General features: G+C 36.4%; 1 protein-coding gene across 3 annotated transcripts in view; it reads right to left on the bottom strand.

Moving 5' to 3' along the window:
* Stk3 (serine/threonine kinase 3) overlaps nucleotides 1–19,291 on the bottom strand; it is a 223,748-nt gene that overhangs the window by 190,130 nt on the left and 14,327 nt on the right. For 2 of the 3 annotated variants that reach the window (XM_069991124.1, XM_069991125.1), the window contains exons 2-4: nucleotides 14,822–14,902; nucleotides 13,777–13,905; nucleotides 11,653–11,767 (exon numbers count right to left, since the gene is read on the bottom strand). In XM_069991124.1, coding sequence (XP_069847225.1) covers nucleotides 11,653–11,767; nucleotides 13,777–13,905; nucleotides 14,822–14,902 — 325 coding nt within the window. Of the gene's footprint in view, nucleotides 1–11,652; nucleotides 11,768–13,776; nucleotides 13,906–14,821; nucleotides 14,903–19,291 lie in introns of those variants that run through there. The other variant, XM_069991126.1, reaches the window with a different exon arrangement.

Consider the following 19,291-nt stretch of genomic DNA (forward strand, 5'->3'; position numbering starts at 1 on the left):
GGTACAAAAATTATCCTGAATTTAAAATTATAGTCATTTGTCTCTCCTCTGAAACTCCATCAAACAGTAAGAAATTTTTTTAAAAAGTAAGAATAGAATCCAACACAAAAAGAATCTAATAACTTTGCGAATATTTCTACTCAAAGAGTCACTTAAACAGAGGATCTGAAACAAGACCCCCACCTAAGAAACATAGGGTGAAAGATCATGAATAAGAAAAAGGCATACATTATGGATTAATCTCCAAAACAAAACAAAGGAGTGAGGTGCTCTAAAGAAAAGGAAAAAATAGTCTTTACTTCCTTCTAAAAGTAAACTCTCAACCCATTTACCATGACTTCATGCCTACCAGTGAAAAAGCACTGTTCCAATGCTTCTTGTAAATCTTTCTTGTCTCAAGGCCAAGACTAAGATAAATAAAACAAATAATCCCAGAGGAAACAACAGATGCTTCACAAGACGGAAATATACTAGGTTAGAAAGAAACACACTAGTATCCTTACAGCAATTTAAAAAGTTTTTATAGCCTTATTTCAGCATACTATGTTATGGGAAAAAGTGATCAATTAAAACATAAAAGAGTTGTAAATTAGCTATGAAAATAAAAGGCTCAATTAGAAAAGTCAGAAAATTGAGTAAACCAATTAAAATACCCTAAAAAAAGGCAAAACGATAGAGACAGAATATATTATATATGCATAGACATAAATCAGACTGAAACGTCAATCAAGAAAACAGAAAATGTTTCCAAGGCTGAAGAAAGACCAGTGTTCATACTGAAAGGAACTACTGAATGCTGAGCATAACTAATAAAGGAAGACAAAATCTTGTCAAATATCACAAATCTAGGAGAAAAAATACAAAATTTTTCAGTAGGAGGAAAACCCTATGAATGAATAAGAATCTGACAGGCATTATCTATTATATTTAGCAACACTGGATGCCAGAAAATAATGGAGCAGTCTCAAGGTTCTGATAGAAATTTTTTCTATTTAAAATCCTGCACAGGCTATCAACCAGATACAAAAGCAAATAAAAGAAGTTTTTAGATAGGCAAGGACTCAAGTCATTGACCTCTTCTTATACTAAAAGAAGACAGTTTAGGGGCTGGGAAGGTGGCTCAGTGGTAGAGTGCTTGCCTTGCATGCATGAGGCCTTGGGTTCGATTCTTCAGCACCACATAAGCAGAAAAAGCTGGAAGTGGCGCTCTGGCTCAAGTGGTAGAGGGCTACCCTTGAGCTGAAGAGCTGAGGGGCAGTGCCCAGGCCCAGAGTTCAGGCCCACAACCAACAAAAAAAAAAAACCAAAAATCAAAAGAAGACAGTTTAGTTAGAATAAAACACAAAAGTGAAAAACAAGAAAACAGGAAATACATTAGAAAATGATGGCACTAACCCAGGAATCCAGTGAAAACAAATTCCAAGGATACAGGTGTACAGCAGACCTAGAAAGCAATGAGTTTACATTAGAACAAGAAACTGGGATGTTCCAGAATGACTTCTTGAAGAATTACCACATATATTTCAAGGAAAGATAAAATAAAGAAACAGAAAGATATTAGCAAAACCATAAAGATGGCATAAGCTGCCTTTTTCAACATAAAAAAGGTAGGGAAAGGTGTAGTGAGAACAAAAACTTACATAACAAGAGCAAATCCCCACATAGATCCAACAACCTAAAACAAGGTAAAGATTCTAAGCAATTGATTAAGTATAAACAGAGGAAGCCACTGAATCAGATTCTGAGAACATTCTCTTTCTGGGACCTAAATGGATGACAATGAGCCTTTAGAAATGGGAATTGAGGAAATGGCACTGTGGCTCCAAGTGGTAGAGCACTAGCCTTACGCAGAAAAAGTTCAGGTACAGAGCCCAGGTACTGAGTTCAAGCCCCATGACCAACAAAAAAAATAGAAGAAAAAAAGACAAAGAAACAGAACTCAAATTTTACCATATCCTCACCCTCTGCCTTCTCTTCTCTTATTCATTCAGTTATTCATTCAATCCTTCAACAAATACTTACTGAGCATCCTATATATTAATAAGCATTACCCATAAAGTAGAGATAAAACAGTGAACAAAATAAACTAAAAGCTGTGCCCTTTTGGGCACCGTAATTCTAGCTACTCAGGAGGCTGAGAACTGAGGACAGCAGTTCGAAGCCAGCCCAGGCAAGAAAGAAATTGGAGATTTTTTTTATCTCCAATTAACCACCAAAAAGCCAGAAGGGAAGCTGTGGCGTTAATGGTAGAGCATTACCACTAACCCCAGGATTGGCACACAAACAAACTTCTAGAGCTTGTATGTAGGACACCTATTCTCAAGAATCTGCAGTGATTCTGTCTCTAAACTATGTTGAGCTTATTGCTTTTCCTTTCATGTTCCAAAATAACTTTAACTTTACAGAACTGAATTTAGTTTCTACATATTACCTTATCTGTATGTAAACAATACAAAAATAACATTACTTTTTACCTTTAGCAAAGCATACTCTGCTTAGATTGACTCTTTCCATTGAACCTTTCCACTCAACTGACATATAAAGTTGTCAAGTAAAATGTAAGACTATATGTTACTATTACTTAATGCAAGAGGAAACTGAAGTTCTTGTCAGTTAAATGATTTTCCTCAGACTATACAACTTCTTGTAGAAGAATCAAACTAAAATCTATAGTGCTAAAAGTCTGAGTTCATGATCTTTATACTATACTATGTTGAATTAAGCCAAGAGGGCAAACCAAAAAATGAGTCTAAATGGTAGAGAATAACCTTAGGCAATTTCTTAGACTGTTCTAAGTATACAATAAACATCTAAGACACAGACTCTATTTCTTCCATATGTCAAGGCATAGCTTTACAATTATATGAAGATCATTTTGAAAGCCTCTAATCACAAATATAACCTATCTTTAAAAAGCTTCAATTTCACAGTTTTTTTTCTACTATGTAGTATGTAATATTTAGATGCATACATGTTAAGAAATGGCATTTAATGTAATTGATTTTTTTAATTTACACAAAGGAAACTTTCAAATATTATTCCCATAAATCCACTGAATATTTTAATCTTTGTAACTCAAAAACACTTTGACACAGAAATGGAGGAACAAAGAATGAACAAATACAGCAGTGGTACTCGCTAGTCACTATGCTGAAAATGAACAATACAACTTGTGGGTAAGGATGGGAGGGAAAAACTAGGAGAGAGTGAGGAAAGAGGTGACATTGCCCAAAAAGAAATGTACTCATTACCTGACATAACTGTAACCCCTCTGTACATCACCTTTATAACAATTAAAAACTAAAAAAGTTTTGAGGCTCAAAAAAATAATACATTAATTTGCACTAACTCAGCTTTCTTTCAAAAGAGGCCTATGGCCGGGCGCTGGTGGCTCACGCCTGTAATCCTAGCTACTCAGGAGGCTGAGATCTGAGGATCACGGTTCAAAGCCAGCCCAGGCAGGAGAGACCGTGAGACTCCTATCACCAATAAACCACCAGAAAACCGGAAGTGGCACTGTAGCTCAAGTGGTAGAGTGCTCACCTTGAGCTGAAGAGCTGAGGGCTTGAACTCTGGGCCTGGGCACTGTCCCTCAGCTCTTCAGCTCAAGGCTAGAGCTCTACCACTAGAGCTACAGCACTACTTCTGGTTATCTGGTGGTTTATTGGAGATAAGGGTCTCATGGACTTTTCCTTTGAACCATGATCCTCAGATCTCAGCCTCCTAAGTAGCTAGGATTACAGGCATGAGCCACCGAGGCCTGGCTATAATGGGATTTTTTTTTTTTTTCAGGTAAGGGGTAGGTTTATTCAGTAGACCTGCTGGGACCAAGCAAGGTTGGCACTCCACGCGGCTGGGAAAGGCCTAGGAAAGAGAGAGAGCTGGGAAAGAGAGAGAGGAAAGAGAGAGAAAAGAGCTTGAGAAGAGCTAGACAAGAGCAGAGAGAAAGTGTCTGGGCCTGGGCTAGCCCTTATCTAGGGTATGGGCAGAGAAAGGTGTGGCCACATCAAATTCAGATGTGACCACAGGGGATGCAGATGTGACCTCTTCCAGGTGTCCCAGTTGCCTAGGTAAGGCAGGTACTGGGTGGAGACTTTGCTGCGAGGAAGGTGGAGTCTGCTCACCATCCAGGAGCGGACCTTACATTCTAGCCTTTTAATAATCATGAAATAGGGCGCAGATTCTCTCTGGCTACTTCCTGCTGACAAGGGGCATCGACAATAGGGGTAAAAAGCTGGAATTTGGTCCCCTCTATAATGGGAATTTTTTTTAAGATAAGTAAAAATTTAAACACAGAAACATTACAAAACTTTTATTTAAAAAATGAAGTAACTAGTGCAATATATCTTGCTCATAATACTAGGATTACCAGGAAGCATATTTTTATGGCTATTCTTTGATATATGAGCATATCTAGTCAATAATACGCATTTTATACCAAAACCTAATAGTCATGTACATTATAATTTATCCATGTAACACCAAATAGATGGGTTAGATCATTTTATATTCACAGAAACAACCGAGGAATTGGTCTTGCCTCAATTCAAGAAACATTTATCAAAGGCTTACTAGGTTTCAAAGTTATTCTAAAGACAAAATACATGTCAAATTCTGAGGCTTCTTCTTTAACATCTATGCTGACAATCAGGTCATTCATTTTATAACTTTTTAAATGATACATGAAGATTCTGAAAACTTTTAGCAAACTTTCAAGCAAATGCTAGACTGTCCCAAAAGACAAAGAACAACAAAAGATAGAAGATAGACCCAATAAGAAAAATAATAACCAAGACACGTATGTTCAGCCTACCTAATGATCAAAAGAAGCAAACCAGTAACAGTAAAAATATACTACCAGTTAGCATATATTGTATTCTTCACATAAGAACAAATACAAAACAAAGACTACCCCAATTAATCAATGAAGTAGTAGACAACAAGCTACCTAAGAAAACAAGGAATATATCAACTATGATGCAAATTTTTGTTTGGTTGGATTTCTTTGATGGGGAGAACAGGACTGGGGTTTGAACTCAGAACCTCATGTTTGCTAGGCAGGCACCCAGCCACTTGAACCATAGACAGTCCACTTTTGCTTTACTATTCAGATAGGATCTCATATTTTGCCTTATGGCAATCCTCATACCTATAGCCTCCCATCTATCTGGGACCCCAGCAAACTAGGATCCTTCCCACTTCCCAAGTTTATTGGGATTATAAGTCTAAGTCACCACACCAAAATTTCTCTTAGTGAAATTTGGGGTCTTGCTCTGCAGCTCAGGCTGACCTGTAACTTGCTGTGTAGCCCCAAGTTGACTTCAAATTCAGGATCCACCTTGCCTCAGCCTCCTGAATGCTAGAATTACAGCTGGGAACTACCACACTCATCAAGAAATGATACTATAGGCAAAGCATTCACAGATGCGAATTCACTATTACAGGAAGTAAGAACACTCAATAATGAGAGAGAAAATTGAAGTAATATCAAACTCAAAATCACAAAAATATAGATCTAGTTTTTATTCTAGGAGTCAGATTTTATTGTGAAGGTGAAATTTACACCACATGAGATAACAGTGACAAGTCATGAAACTGTTTAATGGCAATATTTGTACTCTAGGCTAAAAATTTGAATTAAACATTCTTTAAAAGACATTAACTTAATCAGATGTTATTTTTCTCCTGTGTTTTGTGTTTAAGGTACTGAGGATTAAATGCGCTGCCCAGCCATTCATTGAGATACCTGGGCTGTTCAAGTGTGATCTCCCATCTAACCTCATATATCTCCATCTCCCAAGTTGCTGTGTTCTTTTAATTTTAAATTCTCAAAGAAACAGTTGATCAAAAATACAGAAGTCTATCATTTAAAACCAAAAGTTCTTTTTTTTCTAAAGAGATTTCTTTCAACAAGAGATATAATGCCACAGAAAGTATGTTACTTAGGTGACATCCTATGTAATTGCTCTTAAAACAAAAAAATCTAAGATTCATTACAAACTCTATAGACCATCTCCTAATTTGCTCTCTATTGTGAGATTTGATATATTTAAATTATACAAAGTCATTCAATATCTAAAAGAAAAGTTTCTGCTGGGCTACAGTGGCTCAGGCCTATAGTCCTAGCTACTCAGAAGGCTGAGATCTGAGGATCACGGGACAAAGCCAGCCCAGGCAGGAAAGTCCGTGAGACTCTTATCTCCAATAAACCACTAGAAAACCCGAAGTGGTGCTGTGGCTCAAGCGGTAGAGTGCTCGCCTTGAGCTGAAGAGCGCAGTGACAGTGCCCAAGCCCAGAGTTCAAGCCCCATGACTGACAAAAAAAAAAAAAAAAGAAGTTTCCAATAAAGTAATTGATCTATCCACTCCTCTGAGAAAGTTCATCCCTGAGTCTATATAAGCACCACTTAGACCTTGTCTCAACATACATTTTATGGCTCTAATTTCTGTGTTGTCTTTGTGTGTGTCCTCAGCACTGACCCTAAGCTTCTTTTGCTCAAGGCCAGCACTCTACCACTTGAGCCACAGCACCACTTCTGGCATTCTGAGTAGTTTCATGGAGTTTTCTAATCAGGTTGGCTTCAAACCTCGATCCTCATATCTCAGCCTCCTGAGTAGTTAAGGATTAGAGGTGTGAGCCACCAGCACCTGGCTTACTGCTTTTATTTTTAAGAGCAGCAAATTTTAAGATAACCACAAAAATTAAGAATGATCATGTTTTGTATTTTTCAGAATTTGTTTTGCTTTGCTTTACTTTTGGCTAACATCAGGGTTTGGGGCTTGCTTGCTCAGCCTGAATCCTTTCTCTAGTTAGCCTTTTGCTGGTTATTTTGGAGTCTCACAGGTTTTTCTGCATGGTCTTGAATAGCAATCCACTAGTCTCAGCTTGAGCTTACAAGCTTGAACCACTGACACCCAGCTTAGTTTATTTGTTTATTTATTTATTTATTATAAAAGCTAAAGTTATAATACAGTTTTATACATCTGCACAGCATATACAACTTCATTTTAATGGATATAATCAGAGGAAAAGTTATTTCAAGGGCTATATTAGATAAAGCAGTATGATAGTAAAAGGCAATGTAGGCAAGGAGTAAACCAATGTTTGTGAAGTTGACATTAATGAACCAGACCTCCAAGGAGCGGAGATACTGAAGATCTCAGACAAAACTGCAACTATGTCCAATGAAATAAAAGACTGGTAATTTTTTTTAAAAAACTATATACTTCTAGAATCAGTAGGAACTGTTAGGTATGATATACTAGTATGTACATGGCCCTGGGTTTAGTAGATAACATGAATCAGTCAATGAAAAGTGAGCAATTAAAGGAATAAATAAAATGAAAATTCTAGAATCTAAAACTTCAGTAACTAAAATTTAAAGTGTAATGAATGTAAAAGCAGGCTACACACAGTAGTGAGAACCAGTATACTACAAGATCTATCCCAAGAAAATACACAAATTGAAACAGAAAGGAAAAAATAAATAAAAAGAACACACAAAGATGAGGGAAAAACTAAACCAGAGATCCCCAGAAGAGATTATGTAAAGAAAAAAAAAACTACTAAACACTATTTAATAATAGCTGAAAGTGGGCTGGGAAGGTGGCTCAGTGGTAGAGCGCTTGCCTTGCATACATGAGGCCCTGGGTTCGATTCCCCAGCACCACATAAGCAAAAAGAAAAAAAGCCAGAAGTGGTGCTGTGGCTCAAGTGGTAGAGCGCTAGCCTTGAGCTGAACGGCTGAGGGACAGCGCCCAGGCCCAGAGTTCAGGTCCACGACCAGACCCAAAAAAATAATAATAATCATAATCATAACTAAAAGTTTTTCAAATCATTAAATGTCAGAAACATGGTATGATAAGAACCTCACAAAGGATAAATACCAAGAAAACTACAAGAAGGTATATCAAAGTACAGCTTCTGATTTGTGGAAGAAACAGGACCTAATTATATTGTTATTCTTGGATTATAGATTTTGTTGATTTTCTTAAAAACAATATTTTATAAATCAGATGGCTATAAATAATGAACATTGACACAGTAAAATACTCAATAAGAAGTCAAAATAATAATATAATAAGGTTTCTGAATGCTAAAATAAAATCTTTTTTTTTTTTTTTTTTTGGTCAGTCATGGGGCCTAAACTCTGGGCCTGGGTGCTGTCCCTGAGCTCTTAAGTTCAAGGCTAGTGCTCCAGTGCTCTACCACTTGTGCCACAGCACCACTTCCGGCTTTTTCTGCTTATGTGATGCTAAAGACTCTAACCCAGGGCCTTATGCATATAAGGGAAGCACTGAGCCACCTTCCCAGCCCCCTAAGGTAAATTCTTAAAAGCACCTAAAGGGAAACATAAATATTATTTCAAAGAAGTAACAGCAAAATCTTAGCAGAGACAATGGAAGCTGATAGATGATTATGAAACGGTAAAGGAAAATTTCACACAAAAATTCTGTACCCAGCAAACATATGGTTCAAAAATGAAGAGGTAGGGGTATAGTTCAGTGGTAAATTTTTCTAAGCATGATTGAGGCCCTGAGTTTGATCTCCAAAACCACATATAAAAGGAAAGAAAAAGTGAAATACTTTTGCATAAAAGAAAAAAATAAGATTTTATGACTACCTTGTATGTAAGGAAATATAAAAGATGCTCTTCAGACAAGTAGGAAATGAAAAAGGACTAAAAAGCAATAAAAAGCATAAGTGCATGGGTAAATATAAACATGGGCAATATAAAACATAACTCCTGTGCATTGTGTACTTATATATATGATTACAAATACACATTAAAGAAACAACAAAGCATATTACAAGAAGTAAAAGAGCTTAGAAGCCATAAAAGCAGTTGAAAAAAGACTATTTTATGACCATGAAAAGAACTACTACAATGAGTCTTCCAACTGTTTAATAAATGATCAGTGTTTTACTAGTCACATATTTTATTTTTTTATTTTTTGAGTCTGGTTGTCGGGCCTGAACTCTGGGCCTGGGCGCTGTCCCTCAGCTCTTCAGCTCAAGGCTAGCGCTCTACCACTTGAGCCACAGCGCCACTTCTGGCTTTTTTCATTTTTTGCTTATGTGGTGCTGAGGAATTGAACCCAGGGCCTCAGACATGCAAGGCAAGCGCTCTACCACTGAGCCATCTTCCCAGCCCCTAGTCACATATTTTAAAACAAGCCAATTAGTAACAGCTATGTCCCTCAAATTCAAGCCAGTAAACATTTTCATAAAATAATCAAATATATGCAATATCTGAGTGTTTTTAAAAGGGATAATAAGGAGCTGGGAAAGTAGCTCAGTGGTAGAGCTGCCTTACATGCCTGAGGCCCTGGGTTTGATTCCTCAGCACCACATAAGCAAAAAGAAAAAAGCCGGAAGTGGGGCTGTGGCTCAAGTGGTAGAGCGCTAGCCTTGAGCTGAAGAGCTGAGGGATAGCGCCCAGGCCCAAAGTACAGACCCCACGACCGGACCCAAAAAATAATAATAATAATAATAATAATAATAATAATAATAAATAAAATAAATAAAAGGGATAATGAGAGAGGCACTGATGGCTCAGGCCTGTAATCCTAACTACTCAGAAAGCTAAGATCCGGGGATTGAAGTTCAAAGCCAGCCAGGGCAGGAAAGTCCCTGAGACTCTTATTGAATATATTACTCAGAAAAACCCAGAAGTGGTGCTATGGCTCAAAGTAGTAGAGGCTAGCTAGCATTGAGAAAAAGAAGCGCAGGGCCAGAGCCTGAGCCCAGGCCCAGAGTTCAAGCCCCAGGACCAGCAAAATAACTAAATAAATAAACATAGATAAAAGAGATAATGAACCATATCCTTATATCATCAACCTCAACATAATGACAGTCTCTATAATAAATAAATGTCAATATGCCCCTCAGGCTGGAAAAGAAAGTCACTGATATTCTTGAGATCTTAAAGGAGTTGTAATCAAGGTTAAACACAGTTCTTGATCAACCTCTTTTGCTACTCTGGATCATTTTCATATATGGAAATGAGATTCTTCTCCTGCTACCCCACAACAAGTGAAAACAAGTAGATAGTTTCAAATGTAGACTTCTCAACACACTCAGTAGATTTTGTCTTCTAAGGAATATGAGTGGCTAAAAATCTTTCTGTTGGAATTGGTCAATGGAATTTCTGAGTAAAATGTAAGAACGAGGGGTGAAGATGTGGCTAAAGGTAGTAGAACACCTGATTAGCAAATACCAGGGTGTGGGTTCACACCTCAATATCTTAAATATATGTATAGATATACATATAATGTAATATATATTCACAATTTGTAATTATTGGCAACAAGAAATAAATTTCTTGGATCAAATCCCTAGGTACTCAAAGTGGCATTAAAAATCTATGAAAACAGATATTTTAAAAAAAATTTTCTACCTCATGTATGTTGAGTTTATATTCTTACTTGATCACTCACTTTAAATAACATACATGCTGAATTTAGCCTTGAAATAATTTTAAAACACTTCTAACTGGAGTATAAATTATTTTCAATAAAAGTATTGTTCTGCCAAGCAAGTGCCACTTGATTTACATAAATGCTAGTTAAGCATAGAATTTCTAAAATATGCAATGAACGTGTCACAGGTCACTTCATCCATCCTGTCAAAACAGGAATTATTTTAACTTGTCTCCCTTCCTCTTACGAGAGTTACATCATTTATTTTCTCTAACAGAAAAAAAAGTTAGAAGAATAAACTTACAATGAATTTCCCCAATCAAACTTTTAAATGATTCTGGTTAACCACAAATTTACTCAAGTAGTTAAATATTTTTTCTGGATGGGTTTTACGGAAGCAGTGCAATTATCTTATGGAATTAAATTATTGTTCTACAGATTCACAAATTACTTTACTCATTAATCTTAGCCCCTCACAAATAAAAAAGTCCCTTTAGTCCTTAGGAAATGTGTGATAAACTACATACATTACGGGGTAAACTATTTTTTTTTAATTTTATTTTATTTGTGAACATACTGTACAGAGGGGTTACAATTACATGGGCAAGATAATGCATACATTTCTTACCAAGCATTGCAGCCTCCTCCTTTGTCTACCCTTCACCCCCCTTCCCAGACTCCCCCCTCCCCCCCACTCAATCCTTCCCCCCCTCCTACGGGGGTAAACTATTTTGTTAACAGTTCCTCTAAGGATAAAAACATAATTACAAAAGCTTTAATTAATATATTTTACTAAAATCACAAGAATAAAAATGAATGCAAATAATCTAGTGTTATCACTTTCACACACCTTCAACTATTTGCCAGTCATAAATTAAAATACAGAAAATTTAAGGTAAGTACATTCCTTGAATGTTACAAACTTTTTGTCATAATTTATTGAACTCATATTAATAAAACACACACATACAATGATTCCAAATAAAGAAGAGGAATGTCATGGTAGTACCACAGTGACTTACCAAAAGTTATCCTAGGAAACAATCATAATTACATCTGCTGCAGAAAAATGTGTCTGGTTCTCACACCTCTTGCTAGATCCCCTTACAGTGCTTAAATAATTTTCTTTTTTCACATCAATATTTTCTTTGTAACAAAATACTACCTAGTTAGATTCTAAAGTAAGAATCTTTAGAAATCAGATTAGTAAAACAATTTTAAAATACTTACTGTCTTGTTTCGTAATCTAATTATGTCTGAGACAGAGCCAGCTCCACAGTACTCCATAACAATCCAAAGGTCTGTGTTCTTAAAATAACTGCCATAGTACTTTACAACATAAGGGCTAAAGAAAAATATAGACAATTAAATTTAGTTAATTGCCAAGAAATTTTTTTCTTAATCTCAATACAAAGTGTTTGCAACATTTCATAATGTTTGAATAAGTAACTTAATGACTAAACTTCTATTGTATATTGAACTGTCTATATCTAGAGTTCACCAACTGTGTATAATTAGGCTTTATTTCATGGATGACATTTAACAGGATTACAAACCAAAGGAGGCCCAAATGTTCTGAGTGATTCCCAAGGAAAATAATACTTCATTTTGGCAAGAACTTACTATTTAACATAAGAAACAAATGAAAATATTTTCCTTTAACTAAAACATTTTAAAATTGAATCAAAAGAATTTTGCTTTCAGTCAAATATTAATACTCAATACAACATGTCAATAATCCAAAAAATAGAGGGTTTTTTTTCTTTCATTTTGGTCTCAGAATATTCTGGTAAAAAATAATTATATATACAAACACATACACACATATAAATATACACACACACACACACATATATTTTTTATTGTAAAGATACTATACAGAGGGGTTACAGTTACTTGAGTAAGGTAATGAGTACATTTCCAATTGAACACTGCTGCCTCCTCCTTTGTTTTTCCCCTACCATCCCTTCCCTCCCCACTTCCCCAACTCCTCCCTCCCCTCACCCCACCTCATTACCTCCAAAGTTGTAAAGTTCATTTTCAACATAGTGTCTTATACATCTCATTGTTACAATGGGTCAACCTGTATCCTTTTTTCAGCATGTTGTTATTTCCCTTCCCCTCCCCAAATTAGAAAAATGTATATACAAGATGCAGAGCACCGGAATCAAATACAGTGAAAACAGAGACTATAACATGGGGGAAGAACATACAAAAGAAACAAAAAAATCACATAATACATTATAAGTACACTAAAAACAACAGCAAGAAAGATAAACCTCTTGTGTCCCTATCTTGAAGTTCATTTCGTTTAGTATCACCTTATATGGTCACATGTCCATAGCTTTTGACCTTTTCTGCTTGCCCTAGACATATACTAGTTATTGCAAATAAGGGAAACCATGGAACCTATGTTTCTTCGGGTCTGGATTACTTCACGTAATATAATTTTTCCTAGTCTTTCCATTTCCTAACAAATGGGGCGGTGTCATTCTTTCTGATGTAGGCATAGAGTTCGTGTGTGTTCCTGTGTGTTTTTGTGTGTGTGTGTGTATCACATTTTCTTGATCCATTCATCTACTGAGGGGCATCTGGGAGGCCCTGCATTCTTTTTTTTTTTTTTTTTTTGCGGGGGGGGGGGGGGGTCTGGTCGTGGGACCTGAACTCTGGGCCTGAGCGCTGTCCTTCAGCTCTTCAGCTCAAGGCTAGCGCTCTACCACTTGAGCCACAGCGCCACTTCAGGCTTTTTTCTTTTTGCTTATGTGGTGCTGAGGAATCGAACCCTGGGCCTGAGGCATGCAAGGCAAGCGCTCTACCACTGAGCCATCTTCCCAGCCCAGGCCCTGCATTCTTATTCTCACAAATAAATTTGTCCTAAAAATAGGAATATTTTGAGTATTTTCTTCACTCTATATTCCTATATGCTACAATGTCACTTTCTCCTTTAGAAACAAAGAGCGATAAATCCAAAAGACATACTACAAAGCTGTCTTTGCTTTCCTCAAAGGATCAGACTTTCAATCCAAACAAAAAAAAGAAAAACTAGGGGCTGGGAAGGTGGCTCAGTGGTAGAGCGCTTGCCTTGCATGCATGAGGCCCTGGGTTCGACTCCTCAGCACCACATAAGCAGAAGAAAAAAAAAAGCCGGAAGCGGCACTGTAGGTCAAGTGGTAGAGCTCTAGCCTTGAGCTGAAGAGCTAAGGGACAGCGCCCAGGCCCAGAGTTCAGGCCCCAGGACCGGACCCAAAAAAAAAAAAAAAAAAAAAAAACCAGACTAAAGGAATGACAAACTAATGCATTTTATTATATTATTAATAAAAATTCATCCAAATGAAGAAAAATTAAATCTCCTACCTGTCACATTGCTGCATTATAGAAATTTCTTTGATTATTTCCTGAAGATCTGACTCAACAGGCACTTGTTTAATTGCAACAACTTGGCCAGATTCTTTATGGATTGCTTTAAATACACTTCCATAAGACCTAAAAACAGACAGAAAAAGATGTTATCCTTTCTTATCTAATGCCATAACTATTAGACAGAGGGTACCGAACTGTTTGTGCAGTGTTTTCTAGATTAAATCACTCTTTAAATGATAAAAATAAAAGTAAACAAAAGTTAGTGAATTCGTTTTAGTGCTTCAAGTATAAATAAAGTCATGAAAAGTTAATACAAAACAAGTTGAGTTTTCTTAGGAATGAAAGAGACACTTACGGTTTGTCAACTCAAATGCAGCATTAAGAAGATATAAAAAGAAATTAGCAGTATGAAAGATAGATTAAAAAGAGCCAGAATATCAAGTCCCACTTCTGTTCATAGTACTTAAAAACAGCTGAAACCCCCTACTCTAACCCCAAAGGTAGAGATTAAGGGAATCTCTAGCCAAATAGTTTTTCGGGAGTTACAATTCCAAGGTCTCCCCAAATGTTCCTTTCACTATTTCTCAAGAAAAAGACCACACAGGTAAATAAAAGAAAGAGATAAGATTTCAAGCTCAATTCACATCTACTACTTACCTTTTCCTAAATACAATGGGCTTAAGATACTAAAGAGTGGTCCAATGTTATTTGCCTAACAAAGTCAAAATCATTCAAGCTTACTAATGAGAACACAAGACAAACTTCCTGAAAACTATTTAGAAGCACACGCGTACTCACACACACACACACACACACACACACATACACACACACACACACACACAACATATATAGTCTACTTCTTTGGAAGACAAAATTACCACATGTAGAATCATTTATCTAATCTTTAAAACTTCAGATTAATGGGCCAAGTTCAACTGGTATAAGTATTCAATTCTAGTAAACATACTTGAGTTGAAAAATTACTTTAGATAGTCTGTCACTATATAAAGGCTAATTTAATATTTTTTGTACTTACCCTTCTCCAAGCTTCTCTAATACATCAAAAACTTCTTCAGGCTGCTTAGTCAAACTGTCTTCACTCAGCTTTTTTAGTTTGCTGATAAGAAAAAGAAGAAAAATATTTTCCTTAAGATCTTTTATTTTTTATCTATTTCTAGTAGGCAATATAATCATATGGTTCAAAAATAAAATAAGCCAAAGGCTGATGGTTCATTTCTGTACTCCTAACTACCCAGGAGACCAAAATTCATAGGCTTGAAGTGTGAACCCACTATAGGCAGCACAGTGGAAAGACATCATCTCCAAAAATAACCAATAAAAAGTCAAGCTAGAGGCATACATCAAGTGGCAGAATGTCAGCTGAGCAAGCCAAGTTGAGTGAGCTTAAGGCCCTGATTTCAAACCCTGGGGGGGGGGGGGGAGGGACCAAACAATATTTTTTTTAAAGTATAAAATTAATGGTTTCCACCCAAGCCTTGGTCATCATGTTTCCAACATAACCATAAAAAATGAATATATTCTCAATTTCCCCCTGGGGTTGAAAGCACCAGTTTCACACACGCACACACGCGCACACACGCGCACATACACACACACACAGAGACTAGATACATCATAACATCATACATACAAACAGATAGATATATAGTTACATAGATACAGAGACCAACCAATAATGTTCTTTTCAGGAAATGAAGAAAAAATAAAGACATTCTTCCAACATACAAAGCTGAAAGAATTTTATCACCAAGAAATAGCAAAGGGGGTCTTTAAACTGAAAAAGATGCTAATAAGTGAATATCAAAGATATTAAACTCACTGGTAACATTAACTGTATAAATTTATAATGCTCTAACATAGTAAATACACTACAAAAACTGTGAGTATGCTTTTAGATCTTTAGTATGAGGATTAAAGTCAAAACAAAAAGTATAACAATTATTATACCAAGAATAGATAATGTAGACAGGTAATATTAGAGATGTAAAATGAAGCCGCAAAACATTAAAATGTGGTGAGAAATATAATGTAAGAGGTTTCTTACTAGTTCCTTTTTATTTATCTTCCTATCTTTATAATCATTAAATTACTATCATTAAATTACTAGCATTCTCTAGTGAAAAGACTTCACAGTGAAGACAAACAAAACCATGTAAAAGACATACCAAGTAATCAAAACACTAAGACAGTAGGGGGGTGTGGGGTGGGGGGATGGAGAGGGGAAGGGATGGGAAGGGGAAAAAAAGTAGGAGACAAGAAACTTGAGGCATATCTAAGGACATATACACTGAAAACAAGGAGATAGAAAAACTTAAAACTTAAAAAACTTTTAAAAAGGCCTGAGCATCAGGTAACCAAAGATACACAACAAATGTTTTATACACATATGAAAAGACATTCAATACCATTAGTTATCAAGAAATAACAATTAAGCTAACACTACACACTCAGAAAAAGGAGTAAAATTAAGGATTAACAATATCAAGTGTTAGCAAGGGCAAGGAACAAGATCTTTCATATATGGCAGCTAGAAACACAAAATTAACTACTTTAAAAAATAGGTTAGCACTTCTGAAAAATTAAATATATACTTATCATGCAATCCAACTATTCTACTCCTAGGTATTTGCTTAATTAAAATGAAAAAATACATCAAAAACACAAATCTTCACAATAACCTTATTAGAGCAACAAAAAAAAGACAAAGAAATACAACAAATGTCAGCCAACTGGTCATAAAACATGCAAAACTGCTGATGTAATAAAGATCCTGGGAAAATCTCAAAATGATTAGTGCTCAGCAAAAGTAAAAAAAAAGGATATGCTATTTTATGTATATTATTAACTGGTGCTGGTGGCACACACCTAAAATCCTACTAAGGAGATTGAGACCTGAGGATCACAGCTGGAAGCCAGCCTGAGCAAGTATGAGAGACTTTTCAATAAACTACCCAAAACCAAAACAAAACAAACAAAAAGCCAGAAATGGAGCTCCGGTTCAAGTGGTAGAGTGCTAACTTTGAACAAAAGAAACTCAAGAACAGCACCCAGACCCTGAGTTCAAGCATCAGGACACACACACACACACACACACACACACACACACACACACACACACACACACACACACACACACATACACACACACACACACACACACACACTTTCAAGAACACCACCCAGGCCCTGAGTTCAAGCATCAGGACACACACACACACACACACACACACACACACACACACACACACACACACAATTTCTAGACTTAATTGAGGAAATTTTCAGTGATAATACCAAGAGGCAGAAATGGTTTTGAGACAATGGTAAGTGAAGAAGAGACAATATTCATTGATCACTGTAAACCTGGGTTTCTGGAAAAGTTATTTTAGATATGAGTTTGTAAAAGATGACAAAGCAAGATAATAGGAATTAAACAAGTAAAATGCTTTTTGGAGATAAATTAGAAAAATATGGGATCACTAAAAAATGAAAGAGAACAGAAAGAGATAATAAATAAAAAAATTTCCCTAGCAGGGTGCTGGTTCCTCACACCTGCAATCCTTGCTACTCACGAGACTGGGATTTTCGGATCATAGTTCAAAGTCAATCCGGGCAGGAAAGTCTGTGAAGTTCTTACCTCCAATTAACCACCAGAAACTCAGAAGTGGTACTATGACTCAAAGTAGTAGAGCACTAGCCTTGAGCAAAACTACTCAGAGACAGCACCCAGGCCCCAAGTTCAAGTCCCATGACCAACAACAACAAAAAAAATTCTCTGAAAAAGGTGAAAGGAATGGATTACAAAAGTACATGTGTAAGAGACTGCCTCAAAGGTGCTGAGAATATCTATGCTATTGTAACAGGAGGAAATAATAATAAGCAGAGTCACAGATAAAATAGATTGGGCTAGAACATATCTGGGCTGCAGTAGCTCATGCTTGTAATCTTCCTACTAAGGGGTCTAAAATCTGAGGGTTGTTGTTCAAAGCAGGCCTGGGCCAAAAAGTCCGTGAGACTCTAATTTACAATGACCAACAAAAGGCTAGAAGTTTAGGCTTGAGCAAAATGGCCAAGCTAGATCACAAGGCTCTGAGTTCAAGCCTCAGTATTAACAGACACAGACACATAGACATAGACACACACACACACACACACACACACACACACACACACACACACACACTCCTCTATAAGTTGGTGGGAGATCTATGAAAAATGAAATTTAAAATAATAATCTTTGAGGTTGCATAATTCCTTCGATATTGTTCAGAAGCAAGGTAAGCAATGAGAGAGACAATAGAAATTGTCCACAGGACAGATGCTATTGAGAAATAATAGGAAACAATGGTTAAAAGGTACTGGGGGAAAAATTAAGTCGAGTAGAGATAGAAATAAAAGAAGGAAGATGCTAAAAAGCAAGGAGAAAGATATTGTATATCAGAAAAAATTTTTAAAAGCAATGTCCTATCAGCAAGACTAATCATCTGACATTTTAAAAAACAACCATAAGCCAACCAGCAAGACTTCAGCATCCAGACACAGAAAGGTTCCACAGTGCCGGACCTGGCCAGAGCAGACAGTAACACAGACCAGCAACGTGAGACTGCAACATCCAGAAACATACTGAACTCCCCATAGACAGGAACCAAAAAGGAACACTCCTACACACACCATAGTAAAAACATTAGATGAAAAGCAAGAAATTGATTTTATTTCTTGCCATCCTGGGGCTTGAACTCAGGGCCAAGGCACTGTCTCTGAGCTTCTTTTGCTCAAAGCTAATACTCTACCACAGTGCTATTTCTGGCTTTTTCTGTTTATATGGCACTGAGGAATTGAATTCAGGGCTTCATGCATATTAGGCAAGCACTCTACCACTAAGCCACATTCCCAGCCCCAAGGAATTGATTTTAAATGCTGAAAAGTCAAAGAAGGAGCTATATTACAATGAAAAGAAAAGCAGAATCATTGCAGATCTCTCCACCCAAATGCAAGACAAGGAGACTCTGGAATGGTATAATCCAAGCTCTGAAGATCAACAAATTTTAACCCAAACTGGTATACCCAAAAAAGCTTACTTTACATTTGACAGTGAAACTAAAACCTTACATATCAAAGAAAAATTAATGGAATTCATAAACACTAAACCAGCATTACAAAGAATACTAAAGGGAAGTATAAAATCTGAACAAAATCATCAAAATAAAGGAAACATATTAGATAAAAATCACCGGAGGATGAATTTCGGTAAGTACAGAAGAAGGAAAGAAGCAAAATATAGGAAATCAAAAAAATGGCAGGAAACTTGACATATGTCTCTTTAATAATTCTAAATGTTAATGGACTCAATTCCCCAGCCAAAAGAAAAAGAACAGCAGATTGGATCAAAAAACAAGATCAACCCATTCGTTGCCTCCAAGAGATTCACCTTACAGTCAAAGATTAAAAACTAACTCTGAAGGCTGGGAAGGTGGCTCAGTGGTAG

The sequence above is a fragment of the Dipodomys merriami genome, unplaced genomic scaffold, assembly GCF_024711535.1.
Source record: "Dipodomys merriami isolate MVZ:Mamm:240054 unplaced genomic scaffold, mDipMer1.0.p SCAF_4, whole genome shotgun sequence".
Lineage (NCBI taxonomy): Eukaryota > Metazoa > Chordata > Mammalia > Rodentia > Heteromyidae > Dipodomys > Dipodomys merriami.